Source organism: Pan troglodytes, chromosome X, assembly GCF_028858775.2.
Source record: "Pan troglodytes isolate AG18354 chromosome X, NHGRI_mPanTro3-v2.0_pri, whole genome shotgun sequence".
Taxonomy (NCBI): Eukaryota; Metazoa; Chordata; class Mammalia; order Primates; family Hominidae; genus Pan; species Pan troglodytes.
The window spans coordinates 73,598,824-73,616,896 of NC_072421.2; the positions used below are offsets into that span (position 1 = coordinate 73,598,824).

General features: G+C 41.7%; 1 protein-coding gene across 1 annotated transcript; it reads right to left on the reverse strand.

Annotated features, from left to right (window-relative positions):
• Positions 1-7,397: 7,397 nt before the first annotated feature.
• On the reverse strand, positions 7,398-9,881 carry MAGEE2 (MAGE family member E2). The gene has a single exon (XM_016944264.3). It carries the CDS (start codon positions 9,484-9,486, stop codon positions 7,918-7,920), a length of 1,569 nt encoding a protein of 522 aa, XP_016799753.1. The 5' UTR covers positions 9,487-9,881; the 3' UTR covers positions 7,398-7,917.
• Between the last annotated feature and the right edge of the window lie 8,192 nt (positions 9,882-18,073).

The window sequence follows — 18,073 nt, forward strand, 5'->3', positions numbered from 1 at the left end:
CCTATCCTTATTCTGAATTCTACTTCTGCCATTTCAGCCTGGTTAAGAACCATTCCTGGGGAAAAAGTGCAGTCTTTTGAAGGGAAGAAGACACTAGCTTTCTTAGTTGCCAGGCTTCTTGATCTGCTTTTTTTCTCATTTTTGTGGGTTGATGTTTCTTCAATAATTGATGTTCCTGTTTCTTTGGAAAGCATTGGGTAGATTTTTTTTGTCTTCTTTGATGTCCTTAGGGGTTTGGTTGTGGTAGATTCAGTCAACAGACTTTGTTTCTGGAAGATTTTAGGAGGCCAAGGCTCACCTCAGGACTCCTGGGCCTCATGTACTAACTCTGGGGGGCTGGTATTAGGTCCCCACCTTTGTTCTTTGGCTTCTTGATATTAGGAACCTGCTGTGCTAGAGGGGTTGATGTATTCCAAGGCTGGTGGTTACAACACTCCAATGGGTGGTGCCAATCAAACACTTCACTGGGTGGTGGCAGTAGAATCTATGCTAATTCCCACCTGCCAGCAGTGGTGGAATCACAGCATGGTGCACACTCATTGGCTGGATAAGGAGTCTGGAAGGCACAGGGTTGCCAGCTTCCATGTGGGCATTTATAGTAGCAGTGGCGGTGGCACAGTATGTGGGAGGGGTGGGGCTGTTGATTTCCATTCATGCATTCATGTTGGTGGCAATGTTGGTGTGGAAGCATGACACCGGCAGATATGAAACTAGTGCCCTCCATGCATGCATTCACACAAGCAGCAGTGGCAACACAGGGTGGAGGCCAGGGCTGCTGGTCTCTATGCACACATGCAAGCAATGGTGGTGCAGCAGGAGTGGGCAGGGTGTGCTCACATACAGAGTAGTGGCATAGTGGGGTGCATACATAAATGCATGCTGTCAGTGCATGTGCATGCTGGCATGAGGTCAACCAGCATGCACATGCACTGACAAAGCAATGTCAGGGGTAGCTGTGGGCAAATTTGTGCTGCCAAAGGGGCACAGAGGAGGCTGTAGTTGGGGGAGTGTGTGGGTGGGCTTGTGTGCACCAGTAGAAGCTGCTCTGCTGGAGCTCTGCAAATGTGAGGCATGGTCTGTCAGTGCAGGAACTGTGATGTGTGTCTCCAGGAGGCATTCCAGCTGGGCACCCAAGGCTGCACTGCAAGCATGTGCACTAGGGGAGCAAAGGTGAGCCTTGGGGGATGGACATCCCTGGCTGTACTCCACTGAAGACACTCACACACCAAATCCTTTGGGTTCCACACTGGCTGGTCTTCTGCCTCTACCACTTCTCTAAGCAGCTCTGCCTGCCACTACAAGTGTCCATGCAGGTTAGGGGGTCTCCTGCTGCCAGAATTCCAGAGATCCATGGTGTGGGCAGGTTGCTCCTCACCTGCTCAACTTACCTTTTCCCTGGGAGTGGCTGGCGGCCAGGAACAAGTCCCAGTGCATGGAAGTCCCTTGCAGGGTTCCCACCTTCCTTTCTCTATAGCCCAGCATCTGTGTCTTCCCTCCATCAATTCTCATTGTCTTTCCTCCAAAGATATGCTTGGAGTGTGCCAGGCTTCCCAATGTCCTAGTCTCTTGGTGGCAGATATTTCTCTTGGCTGCACTGAGTGAGCCACCTTGCCTATAATTTTTAGAAGGCTTTTAACTAGATATTATCTCATTTATCCATTTTTGCTTTGGTTGTCTGTGCTTGTGAGGTACTACTCGAATCTTTGCGTAGTCCGGTGTCTTGGAGAATTTCTGTGATATTTTCTTGTAGTAGTTTTATAGTTTGAAGTGTTAGATAATAATCAGACTCAACAAATGGCAGAATTCACAATTAATGAAACACACAATAGTAGATCAATGTAAAAATAACTTTAAAGATAAATCTGGTTTAAATATTGAAAGAGACGAAAAAGGGACTGTAATTTGTAAGACAAGAACAGGAATCTTCTTTAACAATAAGGTATATTTTAAAAAAGAAACAACTGGAAATTTTATAAATGAAACAGGTATGCATTGAAATAAAACCATTAATAGATTGCTCATATATTTCGACAGAGTCAAGGCTGAGTATTGAGTTAGAACACAGATTAGACAGGGGTCACATCTAATTCATCCCTGTACCCCAGTGTCTAATACAATAAGGCCAACATATAACAAGTGTTTCAAAATTGCTTATTAAATTGAACTGGGTAAGTGGTCTTCAGATAGGCCAGACATCTCTGGGCTTCTCCAGTGTATAGGGGTTTCAGGGGGGCAGGACAGCCTCAAGTGGAACTACCTGAGGGCTGGGCAGAGCTGGGTGTGGTTCCTCGTGGGTGGAGTAGGCAATAAAGGCTATCTAGAAAAGAGGTATTGACTTTACCATTCACCTCAGGGACTAGCTAGTTTGTTCCCTCTCAGAGCTGGAGAGTGAATTATCTTCATTCAGCACATGTCTGGCTACTATTCATCCTCCCCGTGTCAAAGATACTTAAAGTAGTGAAAACAGATCTTATTCAGTAACTACTAACAATGCTGAAAAAAGCTGAGCTCCATTCCAATTTGTGCAAAGGTGGTTTGGGCGTTTTAAAGGGAGAATGATGTTGGGGGCTGAGTAGAGTCAGAGAAGTGAAAACTACAAAAGATTGGTCAGTGTAAATGCACTGTGTTTAGGCCATCTGTGTTTGTTAGCCGGCAGTTATCAAAGTTAGGATTTGTCCTTCCACAGAGACTGGAAGACAGGGTTCCTATCTTTCTTGATTACATTTCAAAGAAATGGCTCTCAGATCCTTGGGAGAGACATTTCTAAATTGTAAGAGATACATATTCACTGTAATAAGCCCTTTTAAATAAGTGCTCTAAAAAAGGGAGGTCAGGGTCTTATCATCAGATTTTGTCAAGAACAAACAGTATATTTTCCTGTCAGCATTGAACTTTCTCAGGCAGTCATTTTAGTGGGGTTTGGGGTCAATTATAGGGACCCAGCCTTAGGCTGTGAGAAACCATGCTAGAGTTTAGTTAGATCTCTTACTACTACAGGGGTTTGGACAGAAGTGTTAGTTCCAGGAGTTCTGCAGTTCTCCCCTGTTAGAAACTATAAGGATGTCCATGGCTATATTTATGTGACGAAACATTATATAAATGGTTGATGTTAACAACCTGCCAAAGATTATTTTTCTTACTCCCTCCCTCCTAGGGCTTTTGCAACCCCCACCCCCATTACAGAGAAAGGGGAACAATCCTGTGTGCAACCAGCTCTCCATACCTGGCCCCCACAGCTGGATCTCAGGGTGATCTCCTTTACCACCTGGAATGATAAATACCTTCTTCCAGGACAGAAGCCCTCTTTATCTTGCAGAAGGAGGCAATCCAGGCTGGGTCCTTCGCCAGGGCACCATTTTCCTGCAGCCTCTACAGGAAAATAAGCTCGTCTGAGCTGTGGCCTGAGCAGGTCAAGTCTTGAGTAGAGAGGTCAGCTTTAGAAACAATGGCTATTCTTGTGTCTTCCCTTTCTCTATCCTCCTTCCCTTCTATATTACCAAAGAAGTGAACACTTAGAGGACAGAAACTTTATCCTGTCTAGCCCATGCCAAAGAAGATGCTCTCAAGAGAAGAACAGTTTGAAAGAGGCTGCTTGGACCTTAGGCCTCAGCTCCCAACTCCCTCCCTAACTCTTTCCCCTTAGAAAGGAAATCATCCTCACTGACTGAAGCCCTGAGTGGCAAGTCAGCAGGTGGTTTCCTGTAGGACACTGAGGTCTGCTTAAATAGACCACCCATATGCCTCCATAAAAATATCTTGTGTATTGGAGTCTACAAATAATATATTCTTGATGCACCTAAACCTCACTAATTCATAACCACCTGGGATTAACATTTGCCTGAAGTATTTTCTAAAGAAAACAAAGACTAGTGATTCTAACAACCCAGGAGTTGTTTGACTTCAGCTACCCAGGTGTTGACAAGTAGTAGTTTTAAAAGCAGTTGTATGGCATGGAAATATCACTAGACTAAGATACAACTGGTTTGGGTCACAGTTCTGAAATCATCAAATGGTAGATATGTGACTGGGATTTTCTATCAATTTATTGAAAACAGCATTAAGTGGCCTAGAAAGATGTGAGTAACTTTCCCAAGTTCACACAGCTAGTAAGTGACAGAAAAAGTACCGTCCAGATCTAGAGTTCTTAACCATTCCAAATATATTGCCCCATCCTTATCAGGTGCTTGTTTATTCCTATGGTTTCTAGAGAGCAAAAGTATTAATATTTCAGGGTACACTTTTTTGCAACTTTTTTTGGCAACTATCTTCAAATCCTGCCTGCAGAGAATTCCTAAAGATATTGTTGAGCACTCATTGAGATGGAAGACAAACCCTGTTCAACGAGAAATCTTACTGTCTGGAGATCCCCTCTAAGAAAGAAGAAGGAGACTGCAGGGGTCTTGTCTGAACATGAAAGACACTTATGAGTTGGTCTAGATTGTCAGTATTGGAGGATTTAGGGGCAGCAATCCTTGGGGCAGGGGGAATTTCCTTGAAATCCACATATGCCAGTCTAGCTCAGCTTTTGCTTGGATTGTATGTTTATTTCTGGATGGCTTGTGTGTGTATGAAGCTGATGTAGAGAAGGGGCAGGAAAAGCTTTTCTAACCACTCATCCCTGAAAGAGGGCACTCCTAGGACTCAGGAACTGAAAGTGATTATATTCTCCGTGTTGTCTCCCTAGGAAGGATCCAAATCATAGGTTAAAGGGAATTCTGGATGGAATATATACAGGATGATGAATCCATATCTAACCAATACCTATTCTGCAAGCCCCAACATGGCCAAAACTTCAATACTTGGTGGACATTGATGGCCCACAGAGTCTGCAAATGAACTCAGGCCTTTCCATCTTCCAAATGAGTTCACAAAGATAAGAAAGATATTTTGTCTGGTGTTCTAAAGGCTTAATAGTGACTTACATTGGAGTAATTTGTACAGCATCCTCTGTAAGTCTTGTTTACCAGACACTCACTTCTACCCCTAAGTGTTTCTTAGTGGGTGTTAATTCTAAAGTGGTGCCTAAAGGATGGGAGTACTCAAATCTCTCTTGGTCTTCAAAGGAATGGCTGTGGACACAGAGAGACTATACCTTTTCCCACACCATAGGCATGTGCCCTGCAAGTCTCACTCTTGTCACTTCTGGAAAACTGCATGTGGTCTCTGTGACACAGGGCTATTTCCCACTTCTGTTCTTGCACTCTGAGCAACCCTGGGCAGGTCAGAAGTTCTTTCAGGTCATTGTTCTTTCAAGATTCCAAAAAAATTACTTAACACTTCTGGAGCTCCAGAAACGATGATATTTGACGCTCTCTAAATGAGATAAGCAGATAAGGCTGGAGGCTTGAAGAGGTTCAGCTGGAGAAGACTCATAGGTCAGAGTAGGGAGACTGGACAGAAATGCATACTCTATACCAAGACAGCTCTCATGGAGCCCCAGTGGTGGAACAAGGAAGAGCCTGGAGAAATTTCAGCTTCACTTTCATTCTCCTGAGTGCTATCATCTTGCTTCTCCACTCTGACCATGCAGCCTTTCTTTGTATATTCCAAAAGTCAGAAAATTTGAGGGGGATTATTGGACAGGCCCAGAGTGGGGATCCTTGGACTCCAAGCCCAGTTCTCATTGACTGGCTGTGTGACCTTGGGCATATTAGTTAAGCCCCAGTTTCCTGTAGTGTTAAGTGGGACTATTAAAATGCTTCTTAGAGAAATGGTGGAAAGATTAGATCTAAGAACATGAAGAACCCAGCACAGTGCCTGATGCATATTTAGTATTAAAACAATTGGCAGCATTACATTGATCATCGTTGTCCAGATGCTACATGTTCCCCTTGGCAGATTTCTTTCTCTCTTTACTGGAGTCCCCCAGAAGAGCTGACATGTTTGTGGACCCAGAAATTGCACCAATCCAAAAAGTCAGAGTAAAAAAAACTTGGCAACTTAACGTGCTTGCTTCCATACCCTCTCCCGTCTCACAAGCATGTATGGGTTAACAGTCCAAGGGAGCTGAAGAATGAGAGAATTGCTGTTTAGCACACAGGCAAGATTTCGTTCCAAGGTCCCAGATTTTGAGATGGATACTCTCCCGCCTGACAACCCCACCCCACCCCATTTTCAAGAACCCTTTCAGACCAGACTTTCCAATTACTCATTTTCTCGTCGCTAGAAGCCCTGCCCTTAGCATTCAGACTTTGGAATGCTACCGATGAGAAGATCACTGAGACTGGGCTGTATTGCCCTAGCAACCGCGGAGTGCGCCTGCGCAGTGGCATCCCCAAGCCGACAGCTCTAATTAGGCTTCTGCATCTCAGCTGGCCAGACTTTGGATACAAAACGGCGTATCTTCCTTCTCCCTGCCGCTCCCCCAGCGAAACGATTGTGTCGTTCTCTTCCTGAGGCTGATGAAAATGTGAGGAATGTCTTCCAACTCTCTCCCATCTAATAGGAGGTAGCAGATGGGAGTAGCCCCCGGTGATTAAATGGATGAAAAAGGCAGAAAGCTTCTGTGTGCCAGGAAATGAAGAGATATAGATCCTACACTACCGGTAGGCAGCAGCCATCCCTCTGTAATAAGTGATTTTCCATATGACACTCATCCTTATACCAGGGCTCCCTCTCAGAAATTGTTACCTGCTGGCTCTCTAGGGAAGGCTTATGGGGAGCTACGAGACAGGTTAGAAGCTGTAAGGGGGATCAGAATGAAGACAGCCTAAATGCAAACACTCACCTTAACAGCTTGGGTGCTGAAATAAACTGCATTGGCAGAGGATCCCCTGCAGAGTTCCTCCAGGTAGATTTTTCAGTTTGACTGAAGGTGCAAGGCCATTGTTGGCTCTCAAGAGTCACTCTGAGGATATGGGCCCTTGTTACCTCTGCCACAGAGTTATTTCTCCCACTCCTCCTTTAAAGTCATTGTCTTTCTGAGCTATTTCAAATTCTTCACAGGTGCTTTACACGCTGCTTCTGTCTTCACTAGCAGTCCTTCCCTTCCTCTCCCCAACCTCAGATCTTACAATAGATGCCACTAAAGCACATCTTGTCCCCAGCCCTCCATACCACTTCATCCTTCCCACCACTATTCCTGACTACTTTCCCACTCATCCAGGCTTGACACCCCTGCACCTTCCCCAGACTATCTTAGATGCCATCACCTTCCCATTATCTTTCCCAGCACTTAAAATCGGGAGTTATTCTTGTGGACTCTCATAGAACTCTGAGCTTATGCCTATTATGCCACTTTCCATAGCATAATATAATTGCTGGTTTACTTCCATGAGCCCTCCCCCTTAAGCCCTGGAGCCCAGCTGGGTCTTCTTCACTCTTTTATTCCCAGCACACAGCACTGTTCTCAGAGCATGGCAGGTGCTTAATAAATGCCTATAGAATAAATGAATGCACAAGCATAGTGTCTAATTCATTATGCTTTTATTGCAAATACAGGTAAATGACAGTTTTGTGTATATATATATTTGTGTATATATATATTTGTGTATATATAGTTGTATATATGTATACGGCAGTAGACACAAAGGGAGAGCAATCACAGATCAGTGGTTTTGTGTTTGTTTTGTTGTGTGTGTGTCATTGTTATTTAACTCCTGTACCAGACCATTTTACTGATTATTTCAAAGATGTAAATATTATCAATACATTTTACAGAGCTGTCTGAACTTTTATGCTGAAACAAGACCGGGATGGCAAATGAAAAATTCCATTTATAAATATTGGTCATTAACCTAATCCAAGAGTATATTAAAAGGAAGGAAATACTACTAGAATTGGAACACAGACAGCAAGCACAATTTGTACTTCCCACACAAGCCCTCCCTGGATTCTAATTTAGAGCCCCAATGCCTATTTTACCAAGGCATCTTTAACTTATGCCACTCAGCTGAAGTGATACATATTCCCTAGACTTCACGTGGGGTCAAGGAAAAATATGATAGTTGCCTCAGATTTGGCTCTGGCCTCCTCATCTTCCACAGCCTCCCTATATTGTTCTGGCCAGTTCTGTGGTCGCTTTCTGTAGAGCCTGGCCATGTACTCCAAGACTTTCATTTTGGTGGTTTCATGGTGAGCTCGAGGACCCCATAGAAGCTCATATTCAACTGGATTAGAGTAGGACAGTGGCCTGCATTCCAGATAGTGCTGTCTCATAAGCTTACGGGTGATGGAATGCTTTCTCCCTACATCCACACTAAATCTTCGAAGCAAGTTCCAGACATTGGCCTCTTTGACACGGTTGCCCATCAGGAAGATCAAACCTAGGATTGGCATTACATATTCTTGAGTGGGTCTCCCCAGGCTCTCTAGCATCACTTGCTCTTCCTCTGATTCTGGTTGCTGGACAAGGAGGTAGATGTGCTCACTGGTATCAACCTCAATCACAGACAACCCATAGAACATATCAAGAATTAGAGTAGCTCTATTGAGGATATTTGGGAACACATCCTCAAATTCTTTGCCAGTGTGAGCCAATAGCTCATCCTGATGTATAGGCAGCATCTCCTCAGTGACACTAATAGCCAACTGGACCAAATCATTTGCCTTATCATTCATAGTGTCCTCCGACCAGAACTCTAAGCCAGCAGTCAGGCTTCTTTCTTTGGTTTTGTCAGCTTCCAGGGCCTTATATTCTTCTGGCCAGCTCCAGGGTTCTTCATCATGGGCATCTGACACAAACTTCAGGGCTTCCATCTTTGTGATTTCCCTGTGGGCTCTAGAGCCCCACAAGAACTCAAATTCAAGGGGATTAGTGCCATACACCGGCCAGTACTCCAAGAATCGCATGCACACAAAGTCAGTAGTGAGGAGGTTCCTTGTGTTCCCAAAGAGGTTGTTGATCCTCTGAGGCTTATCCCACATATCAACTTTTAGCAGCAAGTCCCAAATGGAGGCCTCTCTTGCTCGGTTCCCATTCAAGAGGATGTGGCCTAGGACTAGGGCCAGGAGACTTGCTTTTGGCATGTCCAGGGACTCCGCTATCCTATCGGTGATCTGGAAACCCCGTTTGCTGACTAAATTGTAGGTGTCAGCCTGAGGATCAATAACTCTCAGGTTCAACCCAAAGACCTGGTCCAGGTGAGCTGAGGCTCGTCTGAGGATCTCAGGGAACTGATCTGAGTACTCTCTGAGAAACTCCAGCATCTCGGACTGCTGGATAGACCCCTCCTTCTGGCTTTTCATTCTCATGAAATTCACCAAAGCAATCGACCTGTCTTCTAGAGGGTCATGGACCCTGAGCGCCCCCAAACGTCTGGACTGCTCGTCGATCAGGACCTCCAGGTCATTCGGGTCCTGAACGGCCTGGGAAGTGTTGACACACTGAGAGTTGATTGGCGTCTGAGGGCACTGGGGGGCATCAACGACTAGCATGGAAGTGGGGGACCCGGAGGCGTTAGTAGCTTGTATTTCACCTCTGCCGTCGCCGTAATCTGCAGTGATCTCTGCGCTACAGCGGCGTGCATTCTGGCTTACCAGAGACATGGTTCCAGGAGACAGGAGCGGGAACGGTGAGATCAGCGATCAGTCGGAGAGAGGACCGCAGCAGTGTTGGTGCCTCGGCACAAAGCTGAAGCCCGAGACCCTGGAGCTGGAAGGATCAAAAGTGAAATCTGGTGTGAAGAGCGATCTTTCTACACAAACGCTGGCCAGCAACGACTGCAAGCCTCAGAGCGTTATTTTGCCGCAGCCTACGCAGGCGCAGTCAGTCTTTGCATCGTGGTGGCCACGCCCCACTCCTCGTCTTCCATGCTTTGTCTCTCATTCCTGCCCCCTCACCTCTGAAGGGCAGGCTAGGCTGGTTGAAGTGGTTGCTGCTGAACTCGAACTTGTTAGAGAAGAGAATTCGAGAAATGGAGTAACAGATATAGCAAAAGGGTCAAGGGATGAGGAGCCATTCAGTGATGCTCCCTCCACTTGAAGTTTTTCTGTGGGGCTTAAAGCACCATGCTATCAGGCGGTAGAGGATTCAGAGAGGAGGAGGAGGAGCAGAAGGTGGAGGAAGGGAGGAGGAGGAGGAGGAGGGCTCTAACGATTAGAATTATTTCACAGATTCGTTAAAGCATCCATTCACTCAACAGATATTTACTGACCACATGCCACATGCCAGGCACAGTGCTGTACATCAGAATACAAACATAGTGATTTTTCCCTTTTTGTGTGGAGCTTACATTCTGGGGTAGGTTCAAACAATGGTAATAATAATGAGAGATAACGCTTATGGAGCACCGACTATGTGCAGGCACTCTTTCTGGTGCTTTCATTTTCCTCATACTTATTCATATAATGCTAGCTCTTAGATAGCTACTCTTAATGATCCTCATTTTACAGATGAGGAAACTGGGTCATGGAGGTAAATGTACCTGTCCAAAGTCAAGCAGCAATAAATGGAAGAGACCACTCAGGTCTGTCAGTCTCAAGCATATTACTTTCTCTCACACCATCTGATCTTTAACCTTATTTATTAAACATGACTCATAAAATAGATGAAAATAGGTGCTCTGATGGAGGGTCAATTAACATGTGATACAAACACAGAGGTAAGTATTGAATTACAGCTTAGTCTGGGGTATGTTAAATTGCGGGCAGTTTCCAATAAAGCCTCAAGAAGGAGTTGAGCTCTAAGTGATGAATAAATGGGAAGGGTTTATAGTAGTATTCTAACCTGAAGTAACAGCAACAGGAAAGGCCTAGAGGAGTGTAGGTACAAGTTTGTGTAACAGCCACTCACCACGGTGACTAGAGCCCGAGTGCACTAGAATGGGTGGTAGATGAGGATGAAGGTTGCTAGACAGTAAGGATTGGATTTTCTGTTCTTCACTTAGTATGTCAAAGCTTGTTGTGGCCCCACAGGGCAGGAATGGCAGCATCAGAATAGAAACTATTTATTCAGAGGGTTTATGTATGTGTATGCATGCCAGCACACGTGTGTTTGGGGAGGCATAATCCAAACACTTTTGCCAGGAAGAGGTGAGTCAGCTGCTTTATTTTCTGAGAGCTCTACTAAAATAGTTGGGCTAAAACATAGGTGTAATCCTAGACTTCAATCATCAAGTTGAAGACTATGATGGTTGCATTTTTCAGTGCGGCATTGGAAAGGGAAAAGATTTATATAGGGTTGCCATCTGCAGTTACAATTGAAATTCTTCCTTAAATTCTTGATGGTAATGAATACTGTTACATTCCACAGAACATTACATTCAGTAATCTTATGCCCTGGAATTCCTTCAGAGGCTACTGTGTTCACATGTGGGGGTTACTCACCTCTGAAATTGTCTACATCCCAGGTGCTTTCTTCAGTACTGAAGTAGGTAACTCAGGGCCACGAATTTAGTCAAACTAGGCTAAAGAGATCAATGTTTACACAAATGAATGTGCATGTTCTAGAAGGTAGAAATGTGTGGTTTGTATGCTGATCCTTTTTTTCGGGGAGAGTGTTGTAGAAACCAGCACTGTCTTCCAAGCTGCTACAAAGGTATGATTAAGGCCAGACCTGATGGGGCCCTTCACCCTGGTCTTTACCCTTCCCCAGAAGGGCTCCTGTTCCTTGTCTTAGATAGGTGCTTCCCAGGGGGCAAATTGAGATAAGATCTTTAAGCTCTCTAGTTATAAACAAAAACAAACAATTTGGTACATTTTCCCCCTGAAATTCAGCTCACAGTTTGTCGCGAGTTGAACCTCCTACTACTCCCTCCATCTAATAAAGAAAACCAACATTGAATGGCAGCATCTTATCTCTGAAATGACATCCTGATCCCATTCCACAGCATTGAAACCCTTAACAAGTTGGTCGCTACTTGGCTCTCTATCTTCATCTTTATTCCCCAGTACATCCTTCCATGATATCTTCTTCCTGGCCATATTGAGCTACACTTCTTGTCTCAGCTATTTCTATTCTACAAGTTTCTAAAAAGTTCTAGTTATTGTTAAATGAATAACAAAAAGCTGTCTCTGTGACTGTGACATATGGCATGTTTTCCGCTCTTTAAGTATAATGTAAAAAAGATGAGATCATGCTCTCCATTCTGAACTTTTTTTGATGCTTCCTGACCTCCTTTTTATACATTTCCAGAACAATTTTAATAAAGTGTTTTTTCACGTTAATATTGAAATATGGCATACACAGAGTAAACAAATCATGAATGTAGAGCTTGATAAATTATGATAAATTTAACATACCATCTGACCATGATGCCACTCAAGAAACAGACCATTACAGATCTCAGAAGCTCCCATGACACTCCCTCCCAATCTCTTCCCACTCATTTGTCCTGAGAGAAAACCCCTGTTCAGACTTCTAGCATCACAGTTAGTTTTGCCTCCACCCAAACTTTGACTAATATTAGTAGAATTATACATCATATATTTATTTGTAGTTCTCTTTTTCCAACAAAATCCTACACTGTGTTATTTACCCATGTTGTATATAAAAGTAGTTTGTTCATTATCATTACTATATAGTTTACCATTGTAGAAATATGTACCACAACTTATCCTGTCAACTGTTGATGGGCATTTGCTTTGTTTCCCATTTTTGGCTATTGCAAGTAATGTTACTATGAACCTTTTTGCAATTTTCTTTTAGTTTATGTGTATATTTATGTTGGAAATAAGTCTATGAGTAAAATTACTAGGTCACAAGTATGTATATTTTTAGTTTTCATAGATATTACCAGAGAGTTTTTCAAAATTCTTGCATCAGTTTGTATTCCATGTAGTGCATAAAAATTTCTATTGCTCTGTATTCTTGTCCACACTTGGTATTATTGTTCTGTTTGATTGTAGGCATTCTGGTGGGTGCATTGTGGTATATCATTATAATTTTTTTTACTCATATTTAGCTTTTTAAAAAACACTTTTCATAAAAAGCTGGTCATTTATCTTATCAGGCTAATGGATATTAAAGGCAGAATATTAAGAAGTATGGGAGTATGAGTAGCTAGAAGGTAGCCTCAAGAAGTGATAATTGATAGATAATTCAAATGGAAGGAGATGGAAACAATGTTCATAGCTGACATTGTGACTGAAATACTATGTTATCTGAGGGCATTCAGTGCAAGGACAGAAATGCCTAGAGGTTCTAATTTTTCTCAAATTCTTTACTGTATAGTATAATCATGAATGACCTCGACTTATCAAGAAAAGTTAACTTTTGTTTAAGAGGGCAGATAAGTAAGTATTACAGAATTTTAAATCCAGAAAATCATAACTTTAAAAAAAAAAGATTGGTGCTCAAGTGAACATTATAATTACATAGAAAATTCACATACATAAAATATCATCCCTGGATGACATTGTATGGCTATAATATTGTGGTAGCTATACCCCAAATTTTTATATTTATTTCTTTATATCTAAAATTGTAATAAGCATTTAGATTCAATTCATTTTTAAGCAATAATATTTATTCAGTTTCAAATAACAAGACCTGATTATTATTAAGTTGGAGTATACAAGAACATGTCAAAATTTTTTTGAATATCCATGTTTCCACCCATCCGAGATATTTGTTTTTAACATTTTCGTATTTGTTCTTCTAATTTTCTCTTTTTTCATACTTTTATTAAAATACAACATTTCTATATAAAAGTGTGTAAATTATAAGTATGCAGGTCAATGAATTTTCATAAGTTGGACATATTTGTATGACAAGCAGCCAGTCAACAAACAGAATATTACCAGCAACCAGAAGTCCCCCTTACACCTCCTTCCACTCATTTGAAGACCCTCTGTCCCAAGAGTAAACATCATCTTAAGTTTTAACACCATAGATTCATTTTTGCCCATTTCTAAACTCTATATAATTGGAATTATACAGTATAGTTATTTTCGTGTCTAACATCTTTTAGTGAATATTATGTTTGTGAGATTCATGCATACTGTTGTTTATGATTATAAAACATTCGATTGTTTGCCTTATAGCTTTCTATTTTTTGAACATATATATTTTTACTCATTATAATGGCAATGGGCATTTGGGTAATTTCCAGTTTTTGGAATAAATAGTGCTGCTTTTAATATTCTAGTATATGTCATTTCATGAACTTTTGCATACACTCATATTGGGTACTTAGGAACACAGTTTTTGGATCACAGATTATGCATACTTTCAGCTACTTTGAAGAATTCCCAGAAGGAGTCACACCAATTTGTACTCTCATAAGCAGAGAATGAGTGTTCTGGTTTCTCCATGTCTTAACCAATACTTGCTTTTTTTTTTCCTTTTTCATGATAACTATTTTAATGAGTGGTGAAGCAGTATGGTATTATGATTTTAATTTACCTATCACTGGTAACAAATAACACTGACCTCATTTTTATGTGTTTATCAGCCACTTGGATATTCTCTTTTGTGAGATACTTGTTCAAGTGTTTTGCCCATTTTTTTCAACTGATCTGTCTTTCTTTTCTTGTTGACTTGTAAAGTTTTGTACTTTATAGATACAAGTCTTTTGTCAAATATATGTACTGCAAATGTTTTATCTCATATATTGGTTACATTTTCACAGTCTTAATGTTATCTTTCAATGAGCAGAAGTTCTTAGTCATTGTGTAGTCCACATTATCAATTAATTTCCTGTGTGATTAGTGCTTTATGAGCTATGTTTAAAAAATCTTTGTGTATACCAAGGTGACAATGAAGTATTTCTGTGCCTTCTTCAAATACGATTTATTGTTTTACCTTTTATTTTGAGATGTAAAAATTATCTGGAATTTATTTTTGAGTATGATGTAAGGTAAGAGGTCGAGTTTTCATTTTATTTCCACCACATGGTAAATGGTAAAATACCACACCAATTTTCAATTTATCAAGCACCATTATTGCAAAAAAGAAAACCCAGCTTTCATCATGGCATTGTAGTATCATGCTTGTCATAAATCAGGTGATCAAATATGTATGGGCTTTTTTATATCTTCTCAATGTTGTTCCATTTCTCAGGTTGTTTATCTTGCAATAATACCACACTGTCTTAATTGTTTTAATTTGACAGGTATTACTATATGGTAATGTTAGTTTTCTAGTTCTTATTAAATATTGCATTGACTATTCATGCCCCATTGCATTTTATTTAAATTTTAGAATTTATTATCAACATTCATACTTGAGAAGCCTTGGAATTTTGTCACTTCCCAATTTAAAAGAGTCAGTATTTTTAAAATATCAAGTCTTACAATCCCTTAATATGGTGTACCCCTTCATGTATTTTGATCTCTAATTTTTCTCAATATGCTTTTGAGTATAAATGCCCTCTAGATATTGACAACCAAGGATATACCTGTAGTTGAACAAATTGGGTTTATTACTCATTAAAGGGACAACACACATTATGGAGAATTGTCTCAGTAAGTGGATGTGAAAGGGACTTATTATGAGATCTGAGCTTCATTTGTGTGATTTGGTGGAGGATGTAAAGGATGTGGGTGTTCACTCAGGATTGGATTCTGACAGGAACTAGGGGAATTTTATGTTTGGGTGTCTTAACAAATCTTATCTAGAAGGACAGAAGCTTAGAAAGGCTAAGAATATAATTGGTAAAGGAGTGACACTCACTCATGTTAGCAAGGATATAGGTATGCTTGGTAATTTTTGTTGCAGAGACAATCTACATATTTTAATGTGCTCAGATCTGATTATACAGTAGTCATGTTTTTGTCTTGATCAGTTTTCGTCATAGATTGGTCTTATCTGAAGTTGGTGATGTGTGAAAATGTTCAAGTTCAACAGGAGAGCACCAAGGCTTATCTGATAGTATACCAGGCTATGTGTAGGCTTGCATCATGAACTTTTGCTTCAGAACGACTGCAGGAATACATTAGGAAAACCAAGAGAACCCACAGTCCCTCTGAAGGAAGTGGTTTGCTCCTGCAGGACCCAGGAGACACCCCAAATACTGTGAGTGCCCAAACTGGAATTGGGAAAGGGAGATCATCCACCCCTGAACACACTCCCCCACTGGGAAACCTGAAGGTCTAGATTAGAGGAGAATATTTTGACCTTACCTGGAGCTGAGTCAATTTAGAGAGCGGACTGAAATACAGGGGTACAGAAAGCAGCAGGGAAAGCCCTGTTGACTCACTGGGTTCCCTAGCAAGCCATTTCTGCTTTGCCTCACAGGGGTTCTTGAAGAGGACTGCCAGAAGCACTGGGGAAAGGCCACAAGGAAAAGGAAACCTCCAGCCGAGCCCTTTGGGTTGAGTGGAAGCTGGGTGAGGCCTGTGACTGCTAGCTTTCCCCCACTTCCCTGACAGCCTGTGTAACAGAGTAGAGGCAGCCATAATCCTCCTAAGATCATAACTCCATTGACCTGGGAACCTCATCCCTATCCCCCACAGCAGCCAAAGCAAGACATGCCCAAGGAAAGAGTCTGAGCTCAAACATGCCTAGCCCTGCTAGGGGACCATTGTGGGGACACAATGGTCTTTCCCTACGCACCCTGGTAACTGAAGACAAAGGGCATATACTCTTGGGAGTTCTAGGGCCCCACTCACCGCTTGTTTCTCCCCATAGTACCACAGCTGATGCTCTCAGGAAAGCACCTGACAGGCCAACTAGCACAAAAATAGTGAATTAAACCACCAAAGCTAAGAACCCTCACAGAGTCCATTTCATCCCCCTGCCACCTACACCAGGACAGGTGCTGGTATCCATGGCTGAGAGACCCACAGATGGTACACATCACAGGACTCTGCAGATAACCCCCAGTACCAGCCCAGAGCCTAGTAGACTTGCTGGGTGGCTAGATCCAAAAGAGAGATAATAATCACCACAGCTTGGCTCTCAGGAAGCCACATCCATAGAAAAAGGAGGAGAGTACTACAAGAGAACACCCGGTGCGACAAAACAATCTGAACAGCAGCCTTCAGCCCTAGACCTTCCCTGTGACAGGTTCTACCCAAATGAGAATGAACCAGAAAACCAACTCTGGTAATATGAAAAAACAAAGTTCTTTAACATACCCCCAAAATCACACTAGCTCACCAGCTATGAATCCAAACCAAGAAGAAGTCCCTGATTTACCTGAAAAAGAATTCAGAAGGCTACCTATTAAGCTAATCAGGAAGGCACCAGAGAAAGGCAAAGCCGAATGTAAGGAAATTTAAAAAAAAATAAAGAGGTGAAGGGAGAAATATTCAATGAAACGGATAGCATAAATAAATAAAAACAATCAAAACTTCAGGAAACATTGGAGCAATTATGGAAATGCAAAATGCCCTGGAAAGTCTCAGCAATATAATTGAATAAGCAGAAGAAAGAATTTTAGAACTCAAGGACAAGGTTTTCAAATTAACCCAATCCAACAATGACAAATAAAAAAAAATATGAACAAAGCCTTCAAGAATTCTGGGATTATGATAAATGACAAAACCTAAGAATAGTCGGCCATCCTGAGGAAGAAGAGAAATATGAAGTTTGTAAAATGTATTGAAGAGTATAATTGAAAAAACTTCCCTGGCCTTGCTAAAATCTAGACATCCAAATGCAAAAAGCTCAAAGAACACCTGGGAAATTCATCACAAAAAGATCATTGCCTAGGCACATTGTCATCAGGTTATCTAAAGTTAAGATGATAGAAAGAATCTTAAAATCTGAGGTAACCTATAAAGGAAAACCTATCAGATTAACAGCAAATTTCTCAGCAGAAACCCAACAAACTAGAAGGGAGTAGGGCCCTATCTTCAGCCTCCTCAAACAAAACACTGATCAGCTAAGAATTTTGTATCCAGCAAAACTATGCTTCATAAATGAAGGAAAGATAGAATCTTTTTCAAACAAATGCTGAGATAATTTGCTACTACCAAGCCAGCACTACAAGAACTGCTAAAACAAGCTCTAAATCTTGAAGCAAATCTTGGAATTACATCAAAATAGAACCTCTTTTTTTTCATGTCAGAGGGGTTTATTTTTTATTATTATTATACTTTAAGTTCTAGGGTACATGTGCACAATGTGCAGGTTTGTTACACATGTATACATATGCCATGTTGGTGTGCTGCACCCATTAACTCATCATTTACATTAGGTATATCTCCTAATGCTATCCCTCCCCCCTCCCCCAATGACAGGCCCCGG

Excerpts from the sequence above, each read along its gene's own strand:
- MAGEE2 (XM_016944264.3), bottom strand. The coding sequence starts at position 9,486 with ATGTCTCTGGTAAGCCAGAATGCACGCCGCTGTAGCGCAGAGATCACT.